The sequence below is a fragment of the Aquarana catesbeiana genome, linkage group LG02 (assembly GCF_042186555.1).
Source record: "Aquarana catesbeiana isolate 2022-GZ linkage group LG02, ASM4218655v1, whole genome shotgun sequence".
NCBI lineage: Eukaryota > Metazoa > Chordata > Amphibia > Anura > Ranidae > Aquarana > Aquarana catesbeiana.
Genome location: NC_133325.1, coordinates 181,889,429 through 181,917,210, shown reverse-complemented (window position 1 = coordinate 181,917,210; position 27,782 = coordinate 181,889,429). Strand labels below are relative to the sequence as shown.

Sequence of the window (27,782 nt, the reverse complement as noted above, 5' to 3'; positions counted from 1 at the left end):
GGCAGGTATTGCTGGTGGGCACTGATTGGCATCATGTGGGGGCACACACTGCCATCCATGGGGGTCCTGGGTGGGCATCCAAGCGCAGACACCCCCCCCCCCCCTCCTTTGTTTTTTAAAGGAGTGTGTTCTTACTTGAATCTCCGTGTGTTTTAGGAATTTCTGGCAGATCTTGCAGTAATCCACTGGAAAACTTTACAGAGCTTTCATAACAAAAGTCCAGTCCCTGCTGCTCTTCTTGTGCAGGCCGACTGGTCTTGCCTCTGCCACCTTCTATAGTTTTCCACAGGTAGCCTGAAGTGGGTGGAACCTGCTGGGCCCCTCCCACTGATCAGCTCTCTGTGCAATCCTATGTAAAGCACAGTTACAAGGTCACTGCTACATTTACAATGTAATATCCTGTTTTGGAAAGGCATATGGTGCATAAAAAAAAGGATATATGTCCTTCTTGGCTATTAACTCGTTCCCGACCATGTCACACAGATTTACTGCAGCACAATGGCTCTCCTGGGCGAAATCCCGTACAGGTACATCCTACCCTTTTTCGGCCATCAGAGCATGCGCCCGCTGCACGGCGAGCACGATCTCCGCCGATCACGAGCGCCAGCACGGGGATTGGTGTGTAAACACACCAATCCCTGTGCTGTCAGAGGAGAGGAGCCATATCATTTGTTCCTACTAAGTAGGAAAAACAATATATGGCTCCTCTCCTAGTCACTCACATCCCCATACAGTTAGAACACACTGACGGAACACACAATTAACCCCTTGATCGCCCCCTAGTGTTAACCCCTTTCCTGCCAGTGACATTTACACAGCATTTTTATAGCACTGATTGCTGTATAAATGCCAATGGTTCCAAAAGTGTCAAAAGTCTCTGATCTGTCTGTCACAATACTGCTAAAAATCGCAGATCACCACCATTGCTAGTAAAAAAATAAATAAATAAAAAAATATAACAATAAAAATGCCATAAATCTTTCCCATAGTTTGCAGACGCTATAAAACTTTTGTGCAAACCAATCAATATGCTTATTGTGATTTTTTTTTTTTTTACCAAAAATATGTAGAAGAATATAGATTGGCCTAAACTGATGAAGAAATTAGTTTTCTTTTTAAAAAAAAATGGGGGATATTTATTATTGCAAAAAGTAAAAAATTGTTTTTTTTTTCAAAATTGTTGCTATTTTTTTTTTGTTTATAGCGCAAAAAATAAAAACCGCAGATCAAATACCACCAAAAGAAAGCTCCATTTGTGGAAAAAAAAGGAAGTAAATCTTGTTTGGGTACAGCATCGAACGACAGCTCAATTGTCAGTTAAATCGTAAAAAGTACTCTGGTCAGGAAGGGGGTTAAATCTTCCGGGGCTGAAGTGGTTAAGGAATGTATTTAAAATGTTGTGCCTGGAGTGCTGCTTTAAGATATATGTTAAAATAATCAGCCTGATAATCTGTTTAAATACTTGTTGCTTTGTGTAGGCTGTAATCCTATATACACGTAAAAGCCAGTAAATTAGAATATTTTGAAAAACTTGATTTATTTCAGTAATTGCATTCAAAAGGTGTAACTTGTACATTATATTTATTCATTGCACACAGACTGATGCATTCAAATGTTTATTTCATTTAATTTTGATGATTTGAAGTGGCAACAAATGAAAATCCAAAATTCCGTGTGTCACAAAATTAGAATATTGTGTAAGGGTTAAATTTTGAAGACACCTGGTGCCACAAACTAATCAGCTGATTAACTCAAAACACCTGCAAAGGGCTTTAAATGGTCTCTCAGTCCAGTTCTGAAGCCTACACAAACATGGGGAAGACTTCAGATTTGACAGCTGTCCAAAAGGCGACCATCGACACATTGCACAAGGAGGGAAAGACACAAAAGGTTATTGCTGAAGAGGCTGGCTGTTCTCAGAGCTCTGTGTCCAAACACATTAATAGAGAGGCAAAGGGAAGGAAAAACTGTGGTCAGAAAAAGTGTACAAGCGATAGGGATCACCGCGCCCTAGTCAAGATTGTGAAAAAAAACCCATTCAAAAATGTGGGGGAGATTCACAAGGAGTGGACAGCTGCTGGAGTCAGTGCTTCAAGATCCACCACCAAGAGACGCTTGAAAGACATGGGTTTCAACTGCCGCATACCTCGTGTCAAGCCACTGTTGACCAAGAAACAGCGCGAAAACCGTCTCACCTGGGCTAAGGAAAAAAAAGAGCTGGACTGCTGCTGAGTGGTCCAAAGTCATGTTTTCTGACGAAAGCAAATTTTGCATTTCCTTTGGAAATCGAGGTCCCAGAGTCTGGAGGAAGACAGGAGAGGCACAGGATCCACGTTGCCTGAAGTCTAGTGTAAAGTTTCCACCATCAGTGATGGTTTGGGGTGCCATGTCATCTGCTGGTGTCGGTCCACTCTGTTTCCTGAGATCCAGGGTCAACGCAGCCGTCTACCAGCAAGTTTTAGAGCACTTCATGCTTCCTGCTGCTGACCTGCTCTATGGAGATGGAGATTTCAGGTTCCAACAGGACTTGGCGCCTGCACACAGCGCAAAATCTACCCGTGCCTGGTTTACGGACCATGGTATTTCTGTTCTAAATTGGCCAGCCAACTCCCCTGACCTTAGCCCCATAGAAAATCTGTGGGGTATTGTGAAAAGGAAGATGCAGAATGCCAGACCCAACAACGCAGAAGAGTTGAAGGCCACTATCAGAGCAACCTGGGCTCTCATAACACCTGAGCAGTGCCAGAAACTCATCGACTCCATGCCACGCCGCATTAATGCAGTAATTGAGGCAAAAGGAGCTCCAACCAAGTATTGAGTATTGTACATGCTCATATTTTTCATTTTCATACTTTTCAGTTGGCCAACATTTCTAAAAAATCCCTTTTTTGTATTAGCCTTAAGTAATATTCTAATTTTGTGACACACGGAATTTTGGATTTTCATTTGTTGCCACTTCAAATCATCAAAATTAAATGAAATAAACATTTGAATGCATCAGTCTGTGTGCAATGAATAAATATAATGTACAAGTTACACCTTTTGAATGCAATTACTGAAATAAATCAAGTTTTTCAAAATATTCTAATTTACTGGCTTTTACCTGTATGTAGGAGCAGTCATATTTGCTCATTACAAATGCAGGTGCTGCTTTCTGCTTAGCAGTTCTGTACAATGGTCTTAATATTCCCCTCAGTGCAAACCTACCAAAGTCTATTGGGCCAAAACTGATGTATTCTGCAGAGATTTCCTTTGAAGCAGTTGTCTGAGAGGTGAACCTATCCTGTCTAATACACAAGATGAAAAATTCTATTAACTTGGTGTATGTAATACAATGGAAATATTATACAGCAAGCACACAAAAACATTAGTCACATCAAAAATGATTTTAAAAGTAAACATTACACTTCCTCAAATTATGTGCTCACTGAAAACACACTATACCTAAGCAATTTCAGTGGGGCATGGCTGTTATTCGCATGCTTTGTGAAGCAATAGGATACGATACCATTGGTGTAGTGCATTGGCTCATTGTAATGCCAGGTAAGGGCTGTGCCATGGAAACTGCCACAGGTGCCACAGACACTGCAACCGGTGCCATGGAAACAGGTGGAGGTGCCATTCCTTGAGCAATTGTTTGTGCCAGTGCAGCAGAAAGTGGTGTAATTTCAGGATTTAACTGAGGGGCTGCATTGGTCTGCGCAGGAGCAGGGGCACCAGTGGAAGCCACCAACTCCTGTTGAGTAACTGCTCGAGGCTGCAATGCCTGACTGCTTAATGTGGTGTGGGTTTGTGCAATGCCATGGTTGTAGTTAGTTACATTCCCTTGGGTTGGTGTAATGCCATGGTTGTAGTTAGTTACAGTCCCTACAGCCTGTTCACTAGTTGGAGCAGTGGTGCTCAGTGTGCTAAGTGTAACAACTTTGGCTTGGCTACGAAACTGAGCGTTCTGGTCCAGTAACACTTCATTAGTTGCTGCTAAGACAGAGACCTGCTTTTTTAGCTCCTCAACACGCCTACGAAGCATGACATTTTCTTCCTCTAACATGCGGAACTCAACTGGGGATACATTATAGTATCCATCATAGCCTACACGCCTCCTCTTCATTACGGGATCGTCAAATCGATCCCTATAGCGATAATATGAAGAGGAAAAGTATTCAGGTTCAGAAAGGCCATCATAGGAGCCATAATGCTCAAAAGCACGACTTGCGGTTGTAGAAAAACTTCCAGTAGCTGCACTTGTAGCCATAGCTCCACTTTGCCTGTCACTTGAATATTCATATTGATAATCGTAATCTCTCCGCACGTTCCGAAAATGCCGAAACTTGCACTTCTCACCGCGCTGGCAATCACCCTTTAGGAAATCCCTGCAGATGGGAATCTCATCCTTATTAGCAATGTCTGTAGGAGACAAGCCAAGTCCAGCTGCAACCTTATTACGCAAGCGAGAAGGTAGCTCTCCCGACTTCTTGTAATGCTCCTCGTCATCCTTGGTACCATGAATGAATCTGCAGTTAATACGTGAACATTCCTTATTCTGGAAATCATGGCAAAAAATAAATTCATTCTTTTGCACTCCAAGGTCAGACACGTCATTGGAATCTGGATGCTTGAAACGGCAGCGCTTGCCACGCTTGCACACATTACGCAAGAAGTCACGGCACACAAAATCGACTGTTGAAGCCGCTTCCTCACTGCCACTACCGCTGCTGCCGCCGCCATTTGCGTAGTTATCCCTGTTCGGCATTGTTTATTACAGCGCTTGCTCGTATTATATAATCCTCAACGCTGCCCCTTAGTATCTGCGATGCACCAGGCAAGGTATAAGAATAAGAGCTGGAAAAGAAAACATTATATTCAGCACAAAAATATAGGCTTTAACAGTAATACTTAATAGTATTATTACAAAGCTGCTAAAAACATGAGAGGTTAAACTAATACTACACATTCATGAAAGCCTCAAAAGGTAAAAGGCCCTGATGGACACTGTAGAAAATGATTACATCCACATCCTATTAAATACATTTGTAGCTTAAAGTGGATGTAAACCTGATTCATGAAATTTGACCTAGGCACATATCTGTAGTGTTTACTTATCTCTCTGCAAAGCACTAAGTCCTGTGATTTTCTGCTACTACGTTCTTTTATCAGCATAACTTCTGAAAAGTTCTGACACAAGATAAAAGCAGCTGAAAATTTGTGTCAGGGTGGGTACTATAAATAGAATAGCAGAGAGCTGGTCTATTCACAGCACAGCTCTGCAAGTATCTGCCTATGTGGAGGCGGTGTGTGTGCGCCTTTCCTCCAATCAGCTGTCACACAGTGTATTCCAAGACTTCACTCCCACTGCTGAAAGAGGAAGTAAAAATTCTAACATGATGTGCACTTTCTAAAATAATATAGCAAGCTGAAGACAGCAGATATACATGTAAAACTTATGTAGAAGATTAGTTTAATCTCTGTATCATCTGAGGCTGTTCACTTCACTGGGTATAGGAGAGGTTTTACATCCACTTTATTATCTTCTAAGGTTGATTTATGGAGTACAAACAAAATTTACAGTGAAAGCAGCTGTTTAGTGACTGTACTGCTCTAAATGACATGCTTCCATTAAAGAGCATGTAAACTTTAGTCATGGATTTTGAGCAAAGCACATATCTGCCTTTACTTATTTCTCTCCAAAGCTCTAAGTGTCATTTCTCTCTGGTGCTTAATTCCTCGGGTACCTTCATGAGTCTCTTCTGTGTTTTCCTGACACAAGATAAATTTGTGTCTGGAGGAAGAGCTCAGAAGGAGCTTGTGTATTCACAACACAGTTCTGCGTGTGAAGGGGGGTGTGTTCCTTTCCTCCAATCAGCTCTCATACAGTGTAGCTGCAGTGTCCCGTCCCCTCCTCTTTGCTGAGACAGATGAAGAAAAATTTTTAAACAGGATCTACACTTCTGAAAGGGTATAGAGAGGGGAAGACTGCAGATAAATAAAACCTAAGTAGGAGGATTTGTTTAATCTCTGTCTTTCACCCGAGGCTGTTCAAGTCACTCGGTATATGTGAGGGTTTACAACCACTTTAAGAGCTAGGATAAGACTACTGCGTATTTCAGAAATGCTGACATTTTAAATTTTCAGGAGTTTAAAAGCTAAATATGATATCACTGAAAAGCCATCCTCTAGAAGTACATTAAAAGAAAAACTGCAGTTAAGAGAAATGTGTGGGCAGCCACTCCTGAAATTGCTACTTGTTTGGCTGGCTCTGGTATCCAAATTCACTGACCTTCGAGCCCTTTCACATTGAGCCGTAGACCGCATTAGCGGTAAAGCGCCACTTTACTGTCATTTTAGCTGCACTATTCTGCCACTAGTGGGGCGCTTTTAACCCCTGTTTGCCGAAGACAGGGTTAAATGCGCCCAGAAAGTGGTTCTTCAGCAGCAGTGCCCTTTCATTTCAATGGGCAGGGGCAGTTTAGGAGCAGTGTATACACCACCCCAAAGACGTTGCTTGCAGGATTTTTAAAGACCTGCCAGCGCAGCGCCCCAGTGTGAAAGCATTCAGTCTTTCACACGGGAGGCATGGGAGACATTTTTTTCAGGCGCTTTATCACCTGAAAAACACCTCTAGTGTGAAAGTGGTCTTAAAGCGGACCTTTAGTCGTTCATAAATCTTCTGCCCTTGTTGTTTTAACTTTGGATAGTAAAACATTTTTTTTCTGCCAGTAAATATCTTATACAGTCCACTTTCTGTTTTTTGTCTGGTAAAAAGCCTAGGCTTATGACATCATGGACAGCTTGCCATCTCACTCTTGTGAGTTTGCCAGGAGGGGGGGGGGGGTGAGCCATAAGCGGGCCAATTAGAGCTGCAGAGCTGGAGGTGTGTGTAAATCCAGGAAGTGAACAGGCAGCAGCTTCAGCTGCCCACAGGTAAAATGGCTGCAGCCAGACCTAGTGGAGGGAGATTTCTGCTGAATATTTGGCAAGTACAGAATCACAGTATATGTAAAATAATATGCAAAGTGGTTGGAGGGAAGCTTCAGAATGGCAAAGATGTTTTTATTACAAATTATGTAAGCAGACTGCAGTTCCTCTTTAAGTTAGTATGTAGTAAGTGAAAGAACTTCACTGCTTTGCTTGTTTCAGGTTATTGACTCAAAATATTAAAAACACTGAATCAGTATGACAGCCAGCAATTGCATTTTCAGAGGAGTCAGCAAAAATGTATTGCACTCCTTTCCAGTTATCCTGCAAGTTAGGGCATTTCAGGAAAATCTCAGTGTGGTCAGAAGATATTTTGTAACAAGAAAGCATATTAACTTGCACCTAATGACACCTACTTTCCTACCCTTAGAACAATACTTTTCCCTAGCACACATTTACAGTAAAAAGCTCTAGTCTTTTCATATATTCAACGAAAGACTGTATACAGAGCTAGAAGTCATTACTGCAGCAACTCATTCACGGGCTCAGTAGGAGGTTTTAATTAGACAAAAGGAAGCCACAGAGCAAGCAGTGCTTTGGTAATCCTCTGACGTTTTAAATGTTTACTTATAAATTAAGACTGTATTAACATTATTATAAATAAATTATATAAAGAAAAAAAATACATTTTTTTTGCGCAGCTGTTGTATAGCAGAGGTGAAGTGATGTCTTGCTTCTTTAAGACAAAAGGTGCTGTTTACATTTTTTTTTACTGTTCAAGTGTACAGTGCCGGGCCTTCGCCCCGCCTTTTCTGGTCTACCAGGCTCCATGCTTGGATAAGGGTCTGGTATGGATTTATTTGGAGTGGGGTTCCTCTTAAAATCCGTACAAGACCCTGGGCCTGGTATGGACTGGGGGGGGACCCCATGCTGTTTTTTTTCCCGGATAGAATTCATGTTAAAAACTGATCCGATGTGTGATACAGATGCGTTCCCATAGAAGGTAATGAGCCTGGAACTCTCATCTGAATCGCACCGCAGTGCTCAGTAAACACACAGGACTCTTTAAATTTGCAGTAAATTCTCACTGCCGCAAATATGTGAACAGACTCCATAGAAAGCCGGTTTGATTCACGTCATGCAAATCGGATGCGGTTCAAAACCTCAAGACCCTTTTCACACTGAGGCCTGTTAAGCACCTGAAAAATGCCTCCCCTGCCACCCCAATTTGAAAGCCCGAGTGCTTTCACACTGGGGCGCTGCGCTGGCAGGATGTGAAAAAAAAAAAAAAAGTCCTGCAAGCAGCATCTTTAGACGGTGTATACACCGCTCCTGCCCATTGGCACTGCTGCCGAAGAGTCTACAAAGCGCTATTAACCCTTTCTTCTACTGCTAGCAGGGGTTAAAGGCGCCCTGCTAGCGGCCGAAAAGCGCAGCTAAAACTAGCGGCGTTTTACCCCTAATGCGGCCACGCTGTTAGTGTAAAAGGGCTTTAAAGCGGAAGTAAACCCATCCATAAAACCATTTAATTTCCAGCACGTGCTGGAAATGTAACACTCCCATTGGTTATGCTCTCAACCAAACTGTCAAAACATCCAATGGCTGGTGTCATAACTGATCACATGTGCAGCACCATGACAGCTGTAGATTAAACAGAGGCAAAGATGGCAGCTTCCTTGGCTTAAAACGGCGGGGTTTACTTACACTTTTCACAAACTTGCTCTATTGCACAAGCAGTGCATCCAATCAGGCAGCACTACCAGAATGCAACACTCCTGCACAATATATAATCCTAGGAATCATCTTATTTCACTTTCATACCTTACTGCATTTATTTCAATTTCAAATCTAGTACCTTTTTATAATAAAAAAATGTTAATGAAAAAAGAATCAGCTGATTATCCAAGAGTCAAAGACTACCACGCCGCTCTCATCTGAATAAAAGTGAAGGAATCTGAAAACATACATATCCATCTATGATGTTAAGTTTAATTAATTTCCCCATTCCCAACTGACTTTGTTTGTTGGGCCGTGCATATACCAATTAAATTAATGGTCTCTTAACCCCATTACAAAAAGAATCTCATCAGAATATTCACGATACGCTCACTTGAATAAAAACAAATAGATCCGAATCATTCGTTATGTCATTACGTTATTTTGGATGCTTCAAATATTAACAAATAGACCAAAACTATCACATCATGTCATCAAAATGAAACAAATGAATCTGTTTTTGTTATCATTTCTGATTAGTTGACATTTGTAGTCAGAGTCTTCATTTGGAAATGCGATAATCTTAAATAGCAAGACCTGAGGTGTGCCCTAGTCCAGCTGGTTGGTACGCCTAAAAGAGGGCATACCCTGGATATGAGTATGAGAAATGTGTTTGATGTATACGAAATAATGAAAGTTTGGGGAGAGGGTGGGAACCAGGAGGACGAGCCGACGCTGGACCTGACAGAGTAGGAGGGATATATACCCCCCCAGACTCCTCCTACAAATCCAGGCTAGCCTCCAGCCAGCCTTCTAACTTGCAGTCGGAGTCTTTTTTGGAAATGTGATGATCCTAACTACCAAGGCCTGAGGTGTGCCCTGGTCCAGCTGGTCGTTACGCCTAAAAGAGGACAAAAGACACAAAGGTAGGTGAGGTATGAAAAGCTTTAATGAATACAGGTAACAATCAATCCAGTAAAGTAACGAATGCTCTGCTGACCCCTGCACAGGGCTCGGGTATGTATCTGCTATAACAAGAGGACCTCCAGCTCCCAATGTATTTGATATTGCTAGGACCCCCTGCTTGGAAGCTGTGGATGCTGCCCCAATCCTAAACAAAGAGACAGTAAATCTTAAATATCACAGAAAATCTGACCGGTGATTGGTTGACGAGACAAATGTGATCTCCCCTGTGTTCTCTGCATACCCCTTAGCACAGCTTTGAGAGGGTGAGCCGCAAAAATGGACGGAGTATCATGAGTCTGCATGGACCCGAAATGCTGGACACCCGACAAATACAACTTGATAGTATTAGTGGACAATGCCAATTCGCTGTGGCAATATGCAGTGAAAGCCATGACATAATTGATATCCTCAGGGCAACTACAAGTGTATAAAAAGACATAAACCTGAGAAAAGTCCTCCAACCCGTAGTATATGCTTTCAGAGTATTTCTGGACAAAGACCTATTAGCAAGATCGATCACCTGAGTCCACAATGTGTTTAATTCATGACCGGTAGTGGATACGGGGGAACTGGCTTGCCCATCAGCTCTGCTTCCGGATGCTGTAAGAAAAATTGAGGCATATTGAGATGAGATAAAGCATCAGCTGCACCATTGTGATCCCCACAGATGAACTCTTCCTTAAAATGGAACTTGTATGTCAAGCCTAGCCATGTCAACCTTCGCATGAAGGACATGATGAGAAGGGACCCCCGATCTACCTTTATTAACAATCTTGGCTGTGGCCAAATTATCTGTAAAGAAGATCACAGAGTTGCCTGACCAAACTGGACCCCAAGTGACTGCTGCCGCCAGTATTCGATACATTTCAAACAATGCCAAAGAGCATATTTTTAGATGAAAAAACTCCGGGGACCAACGGCTGGCCAACAATTCATGGCCAAAAATGGCCACAAAGCCGACTGAGGTGGCTTCGTCTGAAAACACTCTGGTGGACCTATCCGTTGGATGCAGGATAAACAGAGATGCCCCTTCCCTGATAAAGCAGGAGGGCCAGCAGCCTGGAAACAAACGCCCTACCCTGAGGAATGATTCTCATGGTGTGATTCAGCATCCCCAAAAGTGACTGCAAGTCCCTTTTGGAACAGACTAGGGATCGAACAAACAGATAAATGGTCTGGCATATCCTGACCAGCTTCTCCAAGGGCAGACTCGCAACAATGAGATTGGAGTTGGAGAGTGATCCCTAAAAAAGGTGATAACTTTGGTCGGACCTTCCATTTTATGTGCAGCCAAAGGGACATTTAAGTCTGACACCAATCCTATAAGCGCCTGCAGATCACTGGGCGGGTCACCAGGGTCTTCCAACAGCACAAAGTCATCAAGATAATGAATTATCCTCTAAAAACCTCTGCAATTACCCAAAATCCAGAGAAGATCCTTGGCAAAGGTGTCAAACAAGCAAGGACTGTTTTATGACCCAAAAGTTAACCAAGAACCAGTTACACTTACCGGTAACAGTGTTTCTGGGAATTTGAAATGGAAAGGGACTTTGAGGCTGGTGGGTGAACCAGACCTGAAGATACGTCTGCAAACTAACCACAAAGAACTGCTATTAGGACAAGTTTTGTTTGAAACCGCATTTCACATCAGGAGCGTCCGTCTGCCCAGCGTATCAGCAGGAGGAATGACCCATGCTGATACGCTGTTTGTTGGCGCTCCAGCCCTGTATACTGCCCACTTTCTCGACTGCTATCCTACTGCAGCATAGGAACCGTCTGTCCACATACACAGCAATTTAGCTCTTTACCATCTGTTGGATGTAACCCTTTGCTACCTATGAATTGATTCTACCAGAGAGTGTTTCATTTACCTCTAGAATTTTTATCCCTCTCTGCATGCCTTTTCAGTGAGGTGGGGACTGAGGAGCAGAATATCTACCATCGCTCAAATCTCTATATTTTTTTATTATAATTTTTCTAAAGTTGACCATAATATCACAATATATCTCCTGAAGAAGCTTAGGAAAGCGAAACATGTTGAGAGAGTGGTATTAACTTCTGTATTGATGAATTACTTCATTAGTTCTACATGTTGTCTTTAGCCAATGTCTGTTTTTTAAAGACTGTTAAATAAAGTTTATTTTATTCTATGCTCTCTACCTTATTTGATCCTAGCACCGTTTAAAGTCCCTGGGGCCAATCTAAGGCCTCAAAGTCCCTTTCCATTTCAAATTGTATATTTTGGGATGTGGTGCTTTTGATTTTTCCTCCCTTCCGAATCTTTTACACAGTGTTTCTGGGAAGTCTTCCAGGACAGCACCCTGACAGATGACTGGTCCACCTGACAGGAAACACAATCAATCAAGAGGTTAAAGGCCCCCCGCCCCTCCCGATGCTCCTCAGTTGTGACAAAGTATTGACCCACACCAGTGCACGAGAGTGAAAAACATAACCACCACCACACTCAAAACATTACATCTTTCCTAAATAGAACGGGTGGGAAGTTGGCCTGCCGTCCTGGAAGACTTCCTAGAAACACTGTTACCGGTAAGTGTAACTGGTTCTTTTCTCAAGTCGTCTTCCAGGACGGCACCCTGAGAGAAGAGCAAGTAGCTCAGGCCTACCTTTAGGGCGGGACCACCGCTTGCAGGACCTTCCTGCCAAATGCCAGGTCCTGAGGAGATAGTAACTCCACTCTATAATGCCTCAGAAACGTGTTCTGGCTTGACCATGTAGCGGCTCTACATATCTGCTCCACCGAAGCTCCGGCCCTTTCCGCCCAGGAGGTTGCCAAAGATCGCGTGGAATGCGCTCTAAGATTTCTAGGAGCTGCTTTACCTGACTGCTCATAGGCTAAGGAAATGGTATGCTTAATCCATCTGGCTATAGAAGCCTTGGATGCCTGTTGGCCCTTCCTTTGGCCAGAGAAATTAACTAAAAGATGGCTGGACCTTCTGAATTCCTTAACCCTTTCTAGGTAGGATAATAAACAGCGTCTGACGTCCAATGAAAAGAAACAGCCACCAGTGAAGGGAGTTCTTTACTTCGACCGGAATGGCTATCTCTATGTCCAGAGAGTCTCTTTTTCTGTCCCAAGAGGATAGAAGGAAGTGCTGGAGGGGCCTGGAGTGTAGCTGTGCCCAAGGAACTGCTGGGATAGCTGACGTCATTAGACCCAGAACTCTCATGATACTTCTGTAGGAGATGGTGTTTGCCTGTAACAGCGACCTGACCGCTGATATGAGGCCCTCTACCTTGCCCTGAGGTAGAATTAACTTTTTCTCTGAGGAGTCCACCAGGAAACCTAGATACAACTTTGTCTGAGCAGGAGTCAGCGAGGACTTTTCCCTGCTGACAATACATCCCAGGTCTTCTAAGGTCTGCATTACTCTGGATAGATCCAGAAGTAGTTGATCCCGACTTAGACTGTAAATCAAAATGTCGTCTAGGTAGGGAATCAATGCCACTCCCTGGAGGTGCAAAAAAGCCACCACCTCTGCCATGACCTTTGTGAAGACTCTCGGACTGGATGCCAGTCCAAAGGGGAGGGCTGTGAACTGCCAGTGTTGCACTCCCTCTGGAGAGGCGATCGCGAATCTCAGGAAGCTTTGATGGCCCTGAAAAATGGGGACATGAAGGTAGGCGTCTTTTAAATCTAAGGTCACCATAAACACATCTTTGAGGAGATGTCTCCTGAGAGACTAGACACTCTCCATGCGGAACTTCTTGTAACAAAGAAAAACATTGAGGTTCCTTAGATTTATAATAAGACGATACCTTCCTGAGGGTTTTGGTACCACAAAAACGTGGGAATAAAACCCCTGACCCTGCTGGTCCACTGGAACAGGTATTATAACCTCCTGACTGGCCAGCTCTCTAATATTCTGAAGGATTCCTACCACCTTGCAGGGATCCCTGGGAAGGTAGGTCAAGAGAAACTTGGGGGGTGGAGGGGAGAGAAACTCCAATCTGTAACCCTCTCTTATGATCCGAAGAACATAGGGACTTTGGGTGATCCTTCCCCACTGAGAGGCAAAGTGGGAAAGTCTGCCCCCTACCGGAAAGTCATTTGGGGGTCTTGTCAACTGACTTCTGGCTGGAAAAGAGAACGCCAGTCTTTTGTTTGTCTTTTCCTGTGCCCCAACGTCTATTAGGGGAGACCTTTTTCTCAGAGAAGCGATTCTTTGCCTGGGGGCCACAAGAAAAACGCTTCCTCTCTCTCCTAGGTTTGGTAGGAAATTTCTTCCCCTTCTCGGTAGATCTGGCTAAAGCCTGATCTAAGCCAGCACCAAAAAGGAGCGTCCCTTCAAAAGGGAGACCACAAAGATGGGTCTTGGATGAGCTATCCCCATCCCAGGTCTTAACCCAGAGGGCTCGCCTGGCTGAATTTAGCAAGGCACCTGTCTTAGCGGATGTACGCACTGTCTCCACCGCAGCATCTGCTAAATATGCGACAGCATTCCCTATGACCTCCAGATAATCCAGGACCTCCCTGGATTTGGAGGTTCGGGATACGTGGTCCATTAATTTACAGACCAACGTGTCGGCATTCCTTGCGATGCAAGCGGAGGCCAATGCAGGACTCATAGCCGCAGCGTTAGCTTCCCAGGCTCTGCGTAGAATGATTTCAGCCCTGCGATCCATTTGATCCTTTAAGTTACCGGTATCTTCGAAGGAAAGATCCGACTGCTTAGAGACCTGTGCTAAGGAGGTGTCTAGTCTAGGAGTTTTGAAAAGTCTTTCCTCATTCTCCTCAGAGAAGGGGCATCTACGCTTCCAGGTTTTATATTTTAGAAGCCTTCTTTCTGGTTCTTTCCATTCCCTTAAGATGACTTCCTTAAGGGCGGAATGTACCGGAAGGACCCTGGCCTGAGGTTTAATCAAGCCTCTATACATCCTATCCTGAGAGGACACCTGTGCAGCAGGCTCCTGAATCTCTTCTGAGGCATAAATAGCTTTCAGAAGATCTTCCATGTCGTCGGCAGAAAATATATGTCTGCTAGACCTGGATTCCTCCCTCCCATCCTCCTCTTGGCTGTCCACCACCCCTTCATCAGAAACCTCCTGATTAGGAACTTCTGAATCACACTCTTCCTCGGAATCGTGGGGGAGTGGGTACTTTAGTACATCCGCCCGATATCTCCTAGAGGAGGCAAAGCTCTCCTGGGAAGAGGCATCCTTACTGGAGTGAGCCTCCGAATCCCTAGGCTTAAGGGTGGCCTGAAAAGATTTTAAGGTGGACAGCATCTCAGTTTGCATGGTAAGGAATTCCTTCATCATCTGGAATGTCTCCATCCCTGTCAACTTCTGTATGCATTTAAAACAGAAGGGTTTTGGATGATCTGGGGGTAGCCGGTCATTACAGTTCCCACATCTTTTGGAACGGGTGGAGGATTTCACAGGACGGCTGGCAACCTCACGGGCAATAGCATCATCCCCTGAAAAACACACAGGCATACACTGTGAGAATCGGAGAAGAGTTGGGGTACCCTCCCCCTCTAAACCTCCAAAGGCCGGTGAGACTCACCCCCTGTGGTCTCTTCCATGGCCGCAGACCCTGCAGGTCTCTCGTTCTCATGTTCCATGCTACTTCCGATCCCTGTGTGCTGCATACAGGAACGCAGGAGACATGGGCGCCTGTTCCCTGTGGCTTTTTATATCCTCTGTATGCTGGCTGTATCGCGCCACCGCCATCTTGCCGAAGACCGGAAGTGATACTGGACAAAGGTCACTTCCTGCTGCAGCCTTCCCACTCCCTCCTCTTGGAGGAGGAAGTGATATCATGATCTCCAGGAAAATGGCGCCGAGTGCCGGGACGCTGAGCTACACTCAGCAGAGGAGAAAAAGGCTCTCCATGCAGGGATTCTTACCGCGCGACCCCCACGAACGGTCGTTCCGGTTGGCGGGCAGACAGGCCGCCAGACGGACGGACGGGCGGGCGGACGAACGGCAGCCATGGCCAGACCCCAGAACAGGTCCCAGGGTCTTGTAGCCATTAGAAGGAAAAACCACCAACTCCTGCCATTGCGCGGCCACCGCACAGGTAAGGAAGGGGAACAGGAAATTTGGCCCCTGAAGTTCTGGGTACACCACCGTACCCAGGGTTCTTCAGCACTCGGGGGGGGGGGGCTCTTCCATGGGAGAAGCACAGTCACCGTTTCAGGTCCTGCTCCCTCCCCCCCGAGGAATGGATTTGGGAAACCCCCCAGGAAGGATGAGAAACATCTGGCCGGACCCAGCAGCTCCCCAGGCATTTGGTCCGGCTCCCAGGGGGAGACCATCAGCCCCAGGCCTTTAGGTCAACAGAAAAATAACAAACGGTTTCGCTGTGGGGAAACACAATCAAAAACTGAGGAGCATCGGGAGGGGCGGGGGCCTTTAACCTCTTGATTGATTGTGTTTCCTGTCAGGTGGACCAGTCATCTCTCAGGGTGCCGTCCTGGAAGACGACTTGAGAAATAATACTGACCGGGCCAATTGATGCCATGCCATTCCCAGAGAGCAGGACTAATAGGAAGCAGCTTGAAAGCATCAGTGATATACGCTTTGGAAAGCCAAGTACCCCTGCCTAACTGTAGAATATGCTGGATAGCCAAATCCACCAATGAATACTTCAGCGAAAACTCCTCTGAGGGAATAAGAGAATTAAGGCTAGGAATATGGGATGAATGAGGTGCGGACAAATCGTAAATCAATCGATATTTATTGGAAAATTTGCCACAGACCACCCCAATGGGGCTAACCCTCAACATACAGAATGGTGATGAAAGAAAAGGACCGATCAGGAACCCCTTGGACACTTCTGCCTCCAGCAAGTCATTGTCAATGGCAGGGCAACTGTCTGCCGACATCAAATTATTACATTCAAAAGACTCAGTTGAAAGAGTGAGGAGGCCAGTGTGAAAGCCTGCTGAAAAACCCTCCTACAAGAACTGTCTGAACGCCAGGGGGGTGGGTGGTTTTCCAGACAAGCCCCTAGCAAGGAGACATTAACTTGAAGTCATGAAGCTCTGAAAATACCAAATGCCGCCACGCTAAGTTTGCAGCTAAGCCTAGGGTCTTTGGTTTTGAGCACCACCGACACCTCCCCACAAGCAAATTACTTATTTTCCATAACATCTTAGGACGCTATTAGCAGCGAGGCCAAGTTGACATCCTTCCTTCCAAAATATCCTTCTTAATGTTGGCAGTGATGAAATGGGCTGGGGACACAAACACCGCTAATGGTGAAGGAGCTGCTGAAGGTAAAGAAACTACATTACCTGCAGCAGGGCTTGGAAGAGCAGGAGCTGGGGGTGCAGCTGATACCCCAGCACTAGCTAAGTGGACTTGAATGACCTCCATCCTGTCCTGCAACTGCTGCATGGAGGTAGAGTGTGTATTAAGCGTTGCGTAAGTTAATGATTTTTGCACTGAAAACGTGTTCCGCGCTGGTAGATGGGAGTGGTTGAGACGGAGTTGGAAACAACAATCTAAAGAGCTCAGCTTTCCTAGCTGTAGCTCGGAAAGGAATACCCTTGCGACGAAGCTCCGCAACAAGCCTAGGTATCGTCCAACTTCTTAATGATGGTGAGCTACCATGCTCCAAAACCCTACGAGGGGTTGGCGGGATGAATGCGAATTTGTCGCTTTCGGACACGTGTGACATATCGATGTAAGGAAAACGAACTAGAAAAATAAGAACAAGCAAGCAGTATTAAAAAGATCACCACCCCTACATACATAAGTACAAAAGGTATGAGTGTAGTGTTAACAGACCAACAGCGCGTGAATATGCAACAAGTGTAAATCCAATCTAAGTGTATGGAATGAGTAAGCCTGAGAAACCTGTAGTGCAAAGACAGGCAATTAAAAACGAACGCTCAGGGCTACGATACCCACAGACTGTGGTGGGTAGATATGAACGTAATGAATTAGAGTGCATCGTATACGGGCGAGAAGATTGTGGTCCAATCACTTAAAAACGAAACCTTAGCCCGTATGAATCTGTAGACGTGAAAGCTCCTGAAATGTGACTAAATCTAACTGAAACCATCAAAAGAAGAGGCACACACCACCTGAAACAATATCACATGTACATGCAGTGAAAGCGACCGAACGACAAAGTACAATGAACATAAAATGAAAGCGGATGGAAAGGATACTGAGTGACGTGCAGTACCGGATACTCAATGACGGAATACCATGAAATGCCCATCGTGTATGGCTGAGAAAGAAACAACCCATGCACCAGCCAACATAGCGAGGTGCAGGATGAAGGTAACCCCCCCAGCTGGGGCAAATGGATCTATGCAGACCGAGCCACTACATCCACCAATCATGGCCGCATGATAAGCAGCCTGTGGAACTACAAGACCCCATGCAACATTTAGCAAGCTGAAGCTTACCCCCCCCCCCCCTCCAACCCTAACGGTGACACGAAACCCCTAAAGACCAGCCCGTGGTCTTGCCAAGCCACAGAACAGAAGAAATGAACCCACAATGAAGAACAAACAGCATGACAGACAGCATGACCGGATAATTCCCCCAACACTATGAAGTCTAGCACATGTCATTGCAGACAGATAACGACAACAAAAATAATGAATATATCCCTGCGTATTCCCCACGGAGATGATAACGGCACCACCCCACCCATCAGCAGAAGCAATAAAGGATATAAAGCATCTGGGGGCTGTGAAGCCTGAGCAGATCACTAGCACACAAACAACTCTGCTGTCTTAACGCCCATGGTAAATAAATCCTTAGGCTAAAGCAACACCCCTGCAATAACTAGAAATGGCAACCTACATGACTAGACAACCCCCAATATCCCAGTCTGCGACCGCAGATTTTAAAAACAGCTCCATGGTCTGACCACCCAGCTGAGACCCCCGCAAGCCCGACTGCCCCCCCCAGCCGTTTAACAGCGATGCAATTGTGAAATGAAGGTGCCCCTTTGAGCCCGGCCCGAATGGGGGTGGCTCCCGCCTGTAGCCTGCCCCTCCCCCCCAACGATACCTGAAACACCGCAATGAGAGCGGGAGAAGCGAGGCCTCACGACAGACGATTTCCCCTGTATGCACGAAAAACCATAAGTGACCTCAGCTAGTTGCACCGGAAAGGGCACTCGTCGGCTGTTACCACAGGAACTAGGAAGACGAGCCGACGCTGGACCTGACAGACTCCTACAAATCCAGGCTGGCCTCCAACCAGCCTTCTAACTTGTTACTATTCATTTGGAGACATCCAAATCATGCAAATTTTGATTCGCAACAGAACATGTCTAGTGCATGTCCAGCCCCCCCCCCCAAAAAACAGCATCTCAATTATATATTTTATCAATATCCTATCTTACTTGTTAAAGCTGCAACATCCTCTGCTCAACGCCTTTCTACCCTGGAAATCACAGATATGGCACTCACCCAGCTGACTTTGTTCAGCTTTACACATTAAAAGGGGTTAGTTCACCTTTTCTGAAAAAAAAAAAAAAAAAAAAAAGTGAACGCCCTACACCAGGGATATGCAATTAGCGGACCTCCAGCTGTTGCAGAAATACAAGTCCCATGAGGCATAGCAAGACTCTGACAGCCACAAGCATGACACCCAGAGGCATGATGGGACTTGTAGTTTTGCAACAGCTGGAGGTCCGCTAATTGCATATCCCTGCCCTACACTCTCCTCCGTCCCCTGCTGTACTTTACACTTTAAGACTTGCTGCACAGGTTGATAAATACAGGTTATTTAGAGTTTTTACCACCCACCTCCACTTGTCCAGTACAGTATTTAAAAAAATTCCCCTTCAGCTGGAAAAAAAAAAAAAAAAAAAAACACAGCCAAAAAACAGGCATTATTTTGCAGGTATCACCTCCAAAAATGCTTCTGAAAAGTAACTTTTCAGTGGGCAGCAGGGACTGCCGCACGTGCGAAAGGCCTGAAAACTTTTACAGCCCATTCGTTTATCGTTTACTTTAATTAGTGGCCCTAGAATTATTCATCTCACTCTGCTGTGCACAGCAATTGCTTTGCTGACATTTATACAACTCTTTTTAAATACCAGCATAGTAACTTTTTTGGTGCTCTAACTAAAAAGTTTACCCATGGTCTAAATGACTGAAGTTAAGCTCCTTACAAAATATTACTTAAAGTATATGTTACCCCAACATTTTATATTCCTGATATGTGCCTGCTGTACCCTGTACTTTTATGAGAAGTAGGGGCCCGTGCCCCCCTCCATGACTTTTCCATCAAAATCAACAATGCAACCATCAGGCCCTCCCCTCACACCAGGGTACTAGGTGTAATCCTAGACTCTGACTTGTCATTTCAGACTCAAATCCAATCGTTGTCAAAAGTTTGTAGAATTCACCTCCGTAACATCTCTAAAATTCGCCCCTTTTTAACAAATGAAGCCACCAAACTCCTCATTCACTTCCTCGTTATCTCTCGCCTTGACTATTGCAACTCCCTTCTCATTGGCTTACCTCTCCATAGGCTATCCCCTCTTCAGTCTATCATGAATGCTGCTGCCAGACTTATCCACCTTACCAACCGCTCAGTGTCTGCCAACCCTCTACTCCAATCCCTACACTGGTTCCCAATCACCCAGCGAATTAAATTCAAAATACTAACTACAACATACAAAGCCATACACAACTCTGCCCCGAGCTACATCACTAATCTTGTCTTCAAATATCACCCAAATCGACCTCTCCGCTCTTCTCAAGACCTCCTGCTTTCAAGCTCTCTCATCTCCTCCTCCCATGCTCGTCTCCAGGATTTCTCCAGAGCCTCTCCCATCCTCTGGAACTCGCTACCTCCATCTATCCAGCTATCCCCTACTCTTGCTACCTTCAGGCGATCCCTGAAAACTCATCACTTCAGGAAAGTCTATCACGTCTCCAACTAATCTCCTACCATTTCCACCAGCTCATTCCCCACAGTTACAACCTTTTGTACCACCTGCCCCACCCCATTAGATTGTAAGCTCTTCTGAGCAGGGCCCTCTTAATCCTCTTGTATTTTATTGTATTATAACTATTGTCTCCCTTTTATATTGTAAAGCGCTGCGTAAACTGTTGGCACTACATAAATCGTGTATAATAATTATAATCTTTTTCTCTTTGTATTGCTTCCTTTATGTTAAATCCCTGGTGATCCTGCCAGTCAGTCACTCTCCTCTCCTATTAAAAACTGACCGCGCAAAGCAGAACACGGCGTGGTCAGTTCTCTAGCTCTGCTGGGAACTCAGCCTGCTCTCTTTCAATGATCAGAATTGTCCTGACACCCCACCACCCCCATTCACTGGGAAGATCAGTGTACTGTTGCGTCTCCTCCCCCAGCTCCTATGCAGCTGAGAACAGAGGATACGTGATCACTTAAAAAGGAAGAAGTGGGGGGTTGGCAAGGTTTTAATAATTTTTTTTTAATATTTATAACAAAAACAAATTTTGCCTTGCATTCCTATTTTAAACTGAATGATTTGTTTTACAAAGGTGATCATTTACAATGACTTGAATTCTTTACTGAGCTTTTCTCTCTTCGTGTCCTAGACAGCTATAGGTGGACACACTGCCATCCCAAAGGTATTAGTTAGGACAATCTTTCCTGCATCACTAGATGGTGCATAAAACTGAATGAAGGCTCCCATGTGAAAGGGATCGAAGTGGACAGGTGCCAGAGGTTTCATTTTATGCATAGATCAAAGCAGACCTTGTGTAAAGATGCAAAGTCCGCTTATCTTGGACCCCTAAAAAAGAAAATTACATAAAACGCATAAGAACTAAATGTTATACACCTTACACTACAGTTTAGGGTCCTTGGCTTGGGGCAAAGGTGACACCAATGAGGGATTCTGGGTAAAGTCAAGGATCCAATATCTAGCAAGAAGCTACAATACTGTACCAGAGCACATTTCTCCCAACATTTAGGATCCTTTGAGAAGTCCCAGGGAAGTCACCCTCAGCTAGGCATTGGCACCAAATGTCAGTGTATAAAGTAAGTTTAACTTTTTTTCCACCCCAGTTTTTTCATCATGCAATGGGAAGGTTAAAGGACACTGCAGGGTCAGGCTGCTGTTGCTATGCATTAAAAAAAAAACCTTCAGTGTGCAGCAGCCCCCCAATACTTACCCAAGCCCTATCTCGATCCAGCGATGTGTACAAGTGCTTTGGCCGTCTAATACTCTCCCTCCTGATTGGCTGAGACACAGCAGCGGTGCCATTGGCTCCCTCTGCTGCCAAAGTCAGTTAGCCAATGAAGAGAGAGAGGAAGCGAGGCGGAACCACAGCTCCGTGTCTGAATGGACACACAGAGCTTTGGGTCGGGTGCCCCATAATAAGCTGCTTGCTGTAGGGGCACTCGACAGGAGGGTGGGGTCAGGAGCGCTGGCGGGGGACCCGAGGAGGAGGATCTGGGCTGCTCTGTGTAAAACCACTGCACAGAGCAGGCAAGTATGATATGTTTATCTTTAAAGAAAAAAAAAAAAAAAAAAAAAACACGACTTTAATGTGAAAGTTCTTAAGGCAGACCCCCCCCCCCCCCCAAACCACATACACATTTGACTCTACCATTACTGAAATAAGTATTGACAAGTAAATACATATAATTTATATTGGTTGCCTTAACCACTTGCCAACCGGCTCACGCCAATATATGCCGGCAAAGTGGCACGGGTGCGCAAAATGACGTACCCGTACATCTCTCCATCATCGGCCGCTAGCAGGCGTGCGCCTGCCGCAGGAGCATGCCCACGGACTCGATGTCTGCCGGTGGCCCGCGAACATGGCACGGAGAAGCAGAACGGGGAGATGCCTATGTAAACAAGCCATTTCCTTGTTTTGCCTAGTAATATGACAGGGATCTACTGCTCCCAGTGATCGGGAGCAGTGATTTCATGTTCTAGTGAGCCCATTCCCCCTACAGTTAGAACACAGAGGGAACACACTTAACCCCTTGATCGCCCCCTAGTGTTTAACCCCTTCCCTGCCAGTGACATTTGCACAGTAATCAGTGCATTTTTATAGCACTGATAGCTGTATATATTAAAATGGTCCCAAAATAGTGTCAAATCTGTCGATTGAAAAAAATATATAAATAAATAAAAAAAAATTAAAAATCGTAGATTGCCGCCATTACAAATAAAATAAATAAAAATGCCATAAATCCATCCCCTATTTTGTAGATGCTATAACTTTTCGCAAACCAATCAATATACGCTTACTTTTTTTTTGTTTATAGCGCAAAAAATAAAAACCGCAGAGGTGATCAAATACCACCAAAACGAAGTTCTATTTGTGGGAAAAAAAAAAAAAAAAAGGGACGGCAATTTTGTTTTGGTACAATGTTGAACGGCCGCGCAATTGTCAGTTAAAGCGACGAAGTGCTGTATTGCAAAAAGGGGCTTGTCAGGAAGGGGGTAAATCCTTCTGGGGCAGAAGTGATTAAAGTGTTCCCATATTCACCATTTCTCCCATGTAAACTCAAGCCACCATTTTAACAGCTGACGTTGGCAGCCGGTCTTCCCCTGCAATTTCGGTGCTGGCCCTCCGAAGACATCTGCGTCAGTTGTCGCACATTATGTAAGGCCCGGCACATTTTTTTTTTGTTTTTATATATATGTGGCATTGGCATCAGCAATGACACATTTAAAAATGTTGCAGTTTACGGATGAGATCTTCCTGGAAGACACTGGCAACATAGCCTTCTTCTGGGCAAATGAAGTCCTGGCTACACCACTAGTGCCTAAGAAGACCAAAAAGAATTAAAGTATTTGTTACCCCTATATTTCATATTCCTGAGCTGTGCCTGCTGTACCATGTACTTTTGTTAAGTCTTCTGTTCTCTTTCTATTGCTTTCTGTGTGAAATCCCAGGTGTTCCCGTCAGTCCCCTTGCTTTCCGGTTTCACATTAAACACACCATAGAAGCACTTCCTTCCCAGCATAGTTTTCTGGCTGTGCTAAAAAGATCCCATGGTCAGACTGGTGCTGACACCCAGCCCCATACAGCTCTTCACAGAGAAGATTAGCGTAGTGCTATGACAATGCCTCCTTTTGACAACCACACACAGTATCCAACCCCACCTTATAGATTATGTGACCACTTCTAAAGAAAGAAAGAAAAAAAAAAAAGTATTTGTAATTTATATATTTAAATTTTACAATGTTTTGATTTGTCATTTCGAACAGAATGGGGTTTTTATTTTTGGGGGGGCTCGCATATACTTTAGAGCTGAATTCCAGGTATGGCAATTTCTACATTGTTACATTGTTCTAGAGCTTAGACCAGTCCAAGTATGCATGTGCCAAACCTGTGGAAGCTGGAAGTCACTATAGTAGGCACCGCTACCACAGTGATCTCTGCCAGCTTCCAGGTCCCTGCTGCATTGTGACCACAGGAGGCTCACCCAGCATGGGTGCCATTTAGGAAAAGCTTTGCATTTTCTGAATGTAAAGCATTCTCTCATTGGATGATTTGGGGGACTTCTGTACAACAAACTTGTTGGAAAATGTCTGCATGTTCAGCACCCTATACATCTTGAGTGTGTGGATAGGGCAATCAAGTTTTTTATTTTTTTTTTTTTTCATCCCTATAGTTGGGCTGCTTTCCATTGGTCCAAGCTGAAGCAGTGTAATTATGCAATTAGAAGTAAAGTAAAGCGTTTTGGTCATACCTATCTTGTGGGTTACAGAAGTGCAGTTAGTTTTGCACTCCTGTGACTCAGAGTCAGCCGACAGGGGGCTATTATCCACTCCAGGCTCTGGAACGATCACGATCATAATTTTGGGATCCACCCAGCTGCCTAATTGACAGCTTGCTCCACAACTCAGCACATGGCTGACAGCTGAAGCCAGCTGCTCCCACCCCCTCTCCAGCCTGCCGCTACAGCAAGCACTAACGGGCAGAGCAGAGTGCAGTGACTTGACAGTCACCACTCTCTGCTTCTGAACAATACACAACATGACCCAGAGATCCCTTGCACCTGGTCTATTCCTCATTGCTTGCTTCAAAACTGAGGCTTAGCTGAGCAACTTTATACCTGGGAGTGGATTCCTCCCTTTTTTGTCCAGTGCCAGTTCACCTGAAGGTGGCAGTAAAATAACCCAAGTAGCCGACTGAGAGCTGAGCAATCAGCATCATGTGATCACTCAGTTCTCAGTCTTAGGCCCCTTTCACACTGAGGCGGTTTGCAGGCGGTATTGCGCTAAAAATACCGCCTGCAAACCGCCCCTAAACAGCCTCCGCTGTTTGTTCAGTGTGAAAGCCCTCGGGCTTTCACACTGAAGCGGTGCGCTGGCAGGACGGTGAAAAAAGTCCTGCAAACCGCTTCTTTGGAGCGGTGAAGGAGCGGTGTATTCACCGCTCCTAAACCGCTCCTGCCCATTGAAATCAATGGGACAGCACGGCTATACTGCGGCAATACCGCGGCTATAGCCGCGCTGTACGAGGGATTTTAACCCTTTTTCGCCCGCTGTTGTACCGCCGACGCCCCAGTGTGAAAGGGGCCTTAGGGCCGGTGGGGGACAGCTGCACCAAAGAGGGTGTGTGTAATATATATCCCCAATACTTCACCTTTAGGCTCGGCGTACACTGGTGTGATGCGGGAACCACTGCAATTCCAGTACAGGTTTCAGCATCGCATCTGACTCACAGGCAGGTCACACTGCTTTCTGTGAACCGCTGCGGGTGTCAATCTGAAGTTAACTACTTCCGGACCGCCCACCGTCGTTATACGTCGGTACTTTGAAGAGGGATATCGTTATGTCAGCAGCTAGCTGCCATAACCCGGGTATCCTCTTCTTCAGTGGGTGGTCATCTTCAAGATAAAAGTGGTCTCTGCGGTGGATTTGCCTCAAGATCACTTTTATCGGCGGCGGGAGAGGGCTCCCCCCTCCCACTACGCTCCGGTACCCTTCGCCGCTTACCGGAGCTGTCGGTAGTGGCGTAGGCGATCGGATACTCTCCCTAGCCTGACATGGAAACGAGTAAGGGGAAGATGGCCGCCACCCATCTCCATATCATTGCAGGGCGGAAGCGACGTCAAAACGTCACTTCCGCCCATAGCTCTTAAAAGGGCCTTATTTTTTTTTAAAATTACTTTTTTTTTATATTGCATTTTAGCGTAAATATGAGATCTGAGGTCTTTTTGACCCCAGATCTCATATTTAAGAGGTCCTGTCATGTTTTTTTTTCTATTACAAGGGATGTTTACATTTACATTTAAATTTTTTTTTTTTTTTTGAAAGAACAGTGTAAAAATAATGAAAGGTAAAATAAATAAGAAAAAAAAATGTTTTAAACGCGCCCTGTCGAACTCGCGTGCAGAAGCAAACACATACCTGTGTAGCGCCCACATATGGAAATGGTGTTCAAACCACACGTGAGGTATCCCCGCAATTGGTAGAGCGAGAGCAATAATTCTAGCCCTAGACCTCCTCTGTAACTCAAAACATGCAACTTGTACAATTTTTTAAACCTCGCCTATGGAGATTTTTAAGGGTAAAAGTTTGTCGCCATTCCACGAGCAGGCGCAATTTTAAAGCGACATGTTGGGTATCAATTTACTTGGCGTAACATTATCTTTCACAACATAAAAAAAAAATTGGGCTAACTTTACTGTTGTCTTGTTTTTTTTAACTCAAAAAAGTGCGCTTGTAAGACCGCTGCGCAAATACGGTGTGACAGAAAGTTATTGCAACAACCGCCATTTTATTCTCTAGGGTGATAGAAAAAAAAAAAAAAAAAAATCACACATACATACATACATATACACATATATACACACAGTTTCCCCGAAAATAAGGCCTAGCGTGATTGTCAGTGATGGCTGCAATATAAGCCCTACCCCGTTTCCCCAAAAATAAGCCCTACCCTGAAAATAAGACCTACAAGGATTTTAACTAGGGCTTATTTGGGGGGTAGGGCTTATATTGCAGCCATCACCGACAATCACGCTAGGTCTTATTTTCTGGGAAAAAGGGTGTGTGTGTATATATATATATTTTTTTTTTTTTTTTTTTTAAATGGGGTGTTCAAAGTAATTTTCTAGCTAAAAAAAAGTTTTTTTAACTTGTAAACAACAAATCTCAGAAAGAGGCTCGGTCCTTAAGTGGTTAATGACAATGCCCCCCCAGACGCCTTACAGTGTGACCTGTGAAATGGTACAAGAATCGGATCACATGAGTGTGAACAGCCATGCACTCCAATTCCAGTGCGGACCAAAAAAAAAAAAGGCCGTGCACCATTTTGGTGTGAATGCGATTTCAGCCAGTTTGTATGACTGAATTCACATCGCATTGGATCTGCACAGCAATAACGTGCGAATCACATGCAACGTCTGTGTTCGCAGCAGTGTGAATCCAGCCTAAAAAACATTATCTGGAATTCAGCTTTAATGAAATGTAAGTAGCACAATAAACCTGGAATTTATTTTGGGATCGGTAATATGCAGAGATGAATGTTCTGAGCTCTGCCCGTGTTCTCTAGTGAAAGTGAGAATAGAAGTGAGGGCGGGAAAATGGGGCCTCTGCTTGTGATGACGACACAAGCGCTCTCGGCCTATTCTACCCTCCTCAGCACACACATTCCATAGGAAGGCTCACGCCGGGACACGCTGCGTCTGATCCTACGCCATACTGCATGTCTATACATACCTCCTCACACCGTGCGCGCCAGGCTTCACGGGTAACGGATATCAACGGGCGGCCTCCGCCTACCTCTGGAGCCACCCGAAACCCCCGTACCGTACTCGCCAATACACTCAAACACCGAGTACTAACGCCATAAAACCCTAACAAAGTCCTCCAGGAACGACGCCACACCCAGTTCCTTCACGGTACCTGTCCTCGCCGTTCATTGGCTGCTATCAGAACGGAAACGGCGAGTACGGACACTAGAGGGAAAGCTCAGGCGTTCCTATCTTCTTCCTACTACACTGGAGACCAGCTGGAAAGGGAAACATCACCCTCTAGTGGCCAACAGAAATGTAGTCTTACTTTATAAGCAGGCCTATCTGTATAAGGAAAAATAAACCAAGTTAAAGCGGACCTTCCCCCTCGATTTTAACATTTACTAATATTATGTTATATTCCCACCTTTCAAAGAATCACATACATTTCTTTTTTCTTTTTTATCTCCCTTTGCTTGTGTTTCTCCCACTTAGGTGAGAATGGCATTCGCTGTACAGGGTTCACTTGCAAAGGATCACCA

General features: G+C 44.9%; 1 protein-coding gene across 2 annotated transcripts; it reads right to left on the bottom strand.

Annotated features, from left to right (window-relative positions):
- Positions 1–3,075: 3,075 nt before the first annotated feature.
- ZC3H10 (zinc finger CCCH-type containing 10) lies at positions 3,076–27,546 on the bottom strand. 2 transcript variants are annotated; one of them, XM_073613977.1, is made up of 2 exons: positions 27,413–27,546; positions 3,076–4,839 (listed from the first exon to the last, which is right to left on the bottom strand). In XM_073613977.1, the coding sequence occupies exon 2, from the start codon at positions 4,748–4,750 to the stop codon at positions 3,455–3,457; it is 1,296 nt and encodes a 431-aa protein (XP_073470078.1). In that variant the 5' UTR covers positions 4,751–4,839; positions 27,413–27,546; the 3' UTR covers positions 3,076–3,454. The 2 variants fall into 2 exon arrangements, with proteins under 2 accessions (XP_073470078.1, XP_073470077.1); XM_073613976.1 differs by having other exon boundaries at positions 27,227–27,463.
- Between the last annotated feature and the right edge of the window lie 236 nt (positions 27,547–27,782).

Coding starts and splice junctions, on each gene's coding strand:
- ZC3H10 (XM_073613977.1), bottom strand. CDS start 4,750: ATGCCGAACAGGGATAACTACGCAAATGGCGGCGGCAGCAGCGGTAGT.